The 3,401-nt window shown below is 42.4% G+C and overlaps 1 protein-coding gene across 1 annotated transcript; it reads right to left on the bottom strand.

Annotated features, from left to right (window-relative positions):
• Nucleotides 1-2,021: 2,021 nt before the first annotated feature.
• LOC138827824 (putative olfactory receptor 2W6) lies at nucleotides 2,022-3,010 on the bottom strand. The gene has a single exon (XM_070023437.1). The coding sequence runs from the start codon at nucleotides 3,008-3,010 to the stop codon at nucleotides 2,069-2,071; it is 942 nt and encodes a 313-aa protein (XP_069879538.1). The 3' UTR covers nucleotides 2,022-2,068.
• Nucleotides 3,011-3,401: the final 391 nt, after the last annotated feature.

The raw sequence follows: 3,401 nt of genomic DNA, 5'->3' as shown, positions 1-3,401 counted from the left end.
ACTCTCTGTATGTATATGTGTGTTTGTGTATGCTGTGTGCTTTGCTTTGCTCTGCTCCCATGCTCTCTCTGCCATGCAGTGCAGCCCATGACAATTATTTGTACTATGAGTCTCAACAGGTAGAAAGGCAGGAGAGTACTTTTTTAATAATCCTCAGAAGTGCCATCAAGCCCCTTTTCACTTTTACTATGTAAGACTAACATCACTGAAGTTGTATGGAATGCAGAGATATTTTTTGCGGGGGGGATTAACTTGTACTATAAGCTACAGCTTCATTTCTTGTGGCCTTCCCTAATGTGTTATAATGTTATAATTTTCTATGGACAAGGGTTGTGCATATTTTGCAAGATATGTTCCTAGTAGAAAGGCCCTAGCAAGGGCAAGGCAGAGGGGAGGCAGCTGAGTAAAGGAAAGTGTATTATAAAAACAAAGTGTGAGAAACATATGGTATTGAGAGAAAAACTTTTTACACTGACTTCACTTATTTCTTTTCTGTCTCCATGCTAAGGATCAAAAGGGTGCTTTCTGACTCCTCTTCATCTGTAACTTGACGTCTAGGACATTTTGCTAAAACCTTTGTGATATTAATTTCTACCTATTCCCACATATATCAGGAAGTAAAATAATCAAGACCCTTCAAACCACGTTCATTTTCTGTTCAGAGAGACTTAAAATTCCTATTCTCTTCAACATTGTCACCAAAATTAGCTAGGTCAAAAAACATCTGTAGTGCTCATTTAGAAAAGGTGGATTGCTAGTCTATGTTCTGTTGTGGCATGGGGCCCAAGAATCTGCTTTTCTAGCTTTTTTCTAAGCTATCTGATGATGCTGTTGATGTTTTTGGTCCAGGGATAAAACTTGCCTCCAGGATAAAGTACCAAGAGAATCTGGAGTGGTTCTGATAGTGAGTTTGTTGTGCCTCCATCTTCCTGTTCTCTCTCCTTCCTCAGGGTTTTGTTACCATTTGCATCGTCAAAGCTAGATACCTTCCACATTCACATTCCTTTAGGAAGGAAGCTGAAGGAGAGAGAAAGAAGGTTCCTATTACAGAAGATGTGTCGGAGTGGTACCCAGTGCCTCCTTGGCATTGTTAATGGAATCAGACTAAGCTATGCATTTGCAACATGGCAGCTGTATGTCAAGTTCAGATTGGAGGCCTCAGCTGGTGCATAGTCTCCTGTGTAATGGTTACTCAGGCAAGGTCTTATGGGTGGAGGGGAGTGTCATGTTGTTAATGTGTGTCTGGAATAAAAAAGGACGTGTATAGAATAATTCTATGTGAAAATGCTGAAACAAGGATACAGGTTGACCCATTGTAACAATGAAATGTACAAGACACTATGTTGAAAATGAACTTTACAAATGGGGGGGAGGGAGGAGTTGGGGAAGTGGGGAGGGAAGGGATAGTAGTAGGGGAAAAACAAAGAGGCGGTAACAATGCTGGATAGGAAATGTACACATTTTTTTTTTTTTGGATCCAGTCGTGGGGCCTGAACTCTGGGCCTGAACGCTGTCCCTCAGCTCTTCAGCTCAAAGCTAGCGCTCTACCACTTGAGCCACAGCACCACTTCCGGCTTTTTTCTTTTTGCGTATGTGGTGCTGAGGAATCGAACCCAGGGCCTTAGGCATGCAAGGCAAGTGCTCTGCCACTGAGCCAACTTCCCAGCCCCACATTTTCTTACTCATGTAACTCTAACCCCTCTGTACACTATTTTTACAATAAAAACATAAAAAGAATAATTCTATGTGAACATAGATGTCCATGTAAGATCTTTCTTAATCCAATTTGCAGATCTGTTACTGTATTTTTTATTCCATTTTATAGTTATAAAACTTTCTGTGGCACATGGTTTCTTGTCATGCTTTTCATATACATGCCCATTTTATTTGCATATCTGTACCTCTTTATTTCTATTGTTGTTTTTGTTACATGATGAATGTGATTCCTGGTAATATTATAGTAACTGTTGAGCAATCTTTAAATGGCCTTTAGTAAATAAGTTAAGATTCTGATGGTAAAGGACATTATTTCTTTAGTTTTTCACACGTATAATGCCCTCACCCCAACTTATGATTGCTGAACAGTTTTTAACTTCAATATTCTCTTCAGAGCGCTCTTTACTTCTTTGTTTCTTAAAGTATAGATCAGGGGGTTAAGGCTTGGTGTGACGATTGTGTAAAAGAGAGTTAAGAACTTCCCTTCATCTTGGGACTTGGTTTTCTGTGGCCTCATGTACATATAAATGGCCGTCCCATAAAACAGAGTCACTACTGTGAGGTGGGAGCCACAGGTGTTCAGGACCTTTCTCCACCTGCTGGCTGACTTGATCCTCATTACAGCTTGAGTGATGACTCCGTAGGAGATGAGAATCAGTGACAGAGGTACTAGAAGAAATATAACTCCAAGAGTAAGGACGGCAACCTCAATGACTCTCGAGTAGACACAAGCCATCTTGACCAATGCTGGCATCTCACAGAAAAAATTATCCACTAGGCGGTGGCCACATCTTGGCAACTTCAATGTCAAGGAGCAAAGAATTAAGGCACTTCCCAACCCCCCCAACCAGGAGATCAGCACCATCCTGTGGCAAAGCCCAGGGTGCATGATGACCATGTAGTGGAGAGGCTGGCACACAGCAGCATAGCGGTCATAGGCCATCACAGCCAAGAGAAGACATTCTGTGGCTCCCAGGTCAAGGGCGAAGAAGAACTGGAGTGCACAGCCTCCGTATGTGATAGATTTTGTTGGGCCCCACAGATTTACCAGCATCTGGGGGATGATGCTAGTGGTATAACAGAGGTCCACAGCAGACAAATTAGACAAGAAGAAATACATGGGGGTGTGGAGCTGGGTGTCTAGATAAGACACCAGGATGATGGCTGTGTTTCCTAGCAGAGTCACCAGATAGAAGATGAAGACAGCCACGGAGATGATGCGCTCCAGGTGAGGTCGATCAGAAAACCCCAGAAGGATGAAGTCTGTTCTGGAACTTCCATTGGTTGTTTCCATGACCCTTTATGATAGGCTAGGAGATAATGTCATGGTTACCAAACCTGGTGTCAGTCTGCCTTAGAACTAGAATTGTTGATGATAGTATATTTTACTTACATATGATAAATCACAAACTCTTCCCCCGCCCCCATCATAGGCCTTGAATTTAGCGCCTGTTTCCTCTCCCTGAATTCTTTTACTCAAAGCTAGAACTGTACTTCTTTGAGCCACAATACCTCTTCCTGTGTTGTTGGTGGCTAATTGGATATGAGAGTTTCACAGACCCCCCCCCCCCCCGCCCCCCGGCTAGTTTCAGTCTCCTGAGTGTCTAGTACTACAGATGTAAGCCACCGGCTTACAATCAAAGTCTGGTATAGTTAATTTGTAGCAGTGGTAGTATATTTATACA

The sequence above is a fragment of the Dipodomys merriami genome, unplaced genomic scaffold, assembly GCF_024711535.1.
Source record: "Dipodomys merriami isolate MVZ:Mamm:240054 unplaced genomic scaffold, mDipMer1.0.p SCAF_16, whole genome shotgun sequence".
Classification (NCBI taxonomy): domain Eukaryota; kingdom Metazoa; phylum Chordata; class Mammalia; order Rodentia; family Heteromyidae; genus Dipodomys; species Dipodomys merriami.
Note: the sequence above shows the minus strand (reverse complement) of the source record. Positions and strands in the feature narration are given on the sequence as shown.

Coding starts and splice junctions, on each gene's coding strand:
- LOC138827824 (XM_070023437.1), bottom strand. CDS start 3,010: ATGGAAACAACCAATGGAAGTTCCAGAACAGACTTCATCCTTCTGGGG.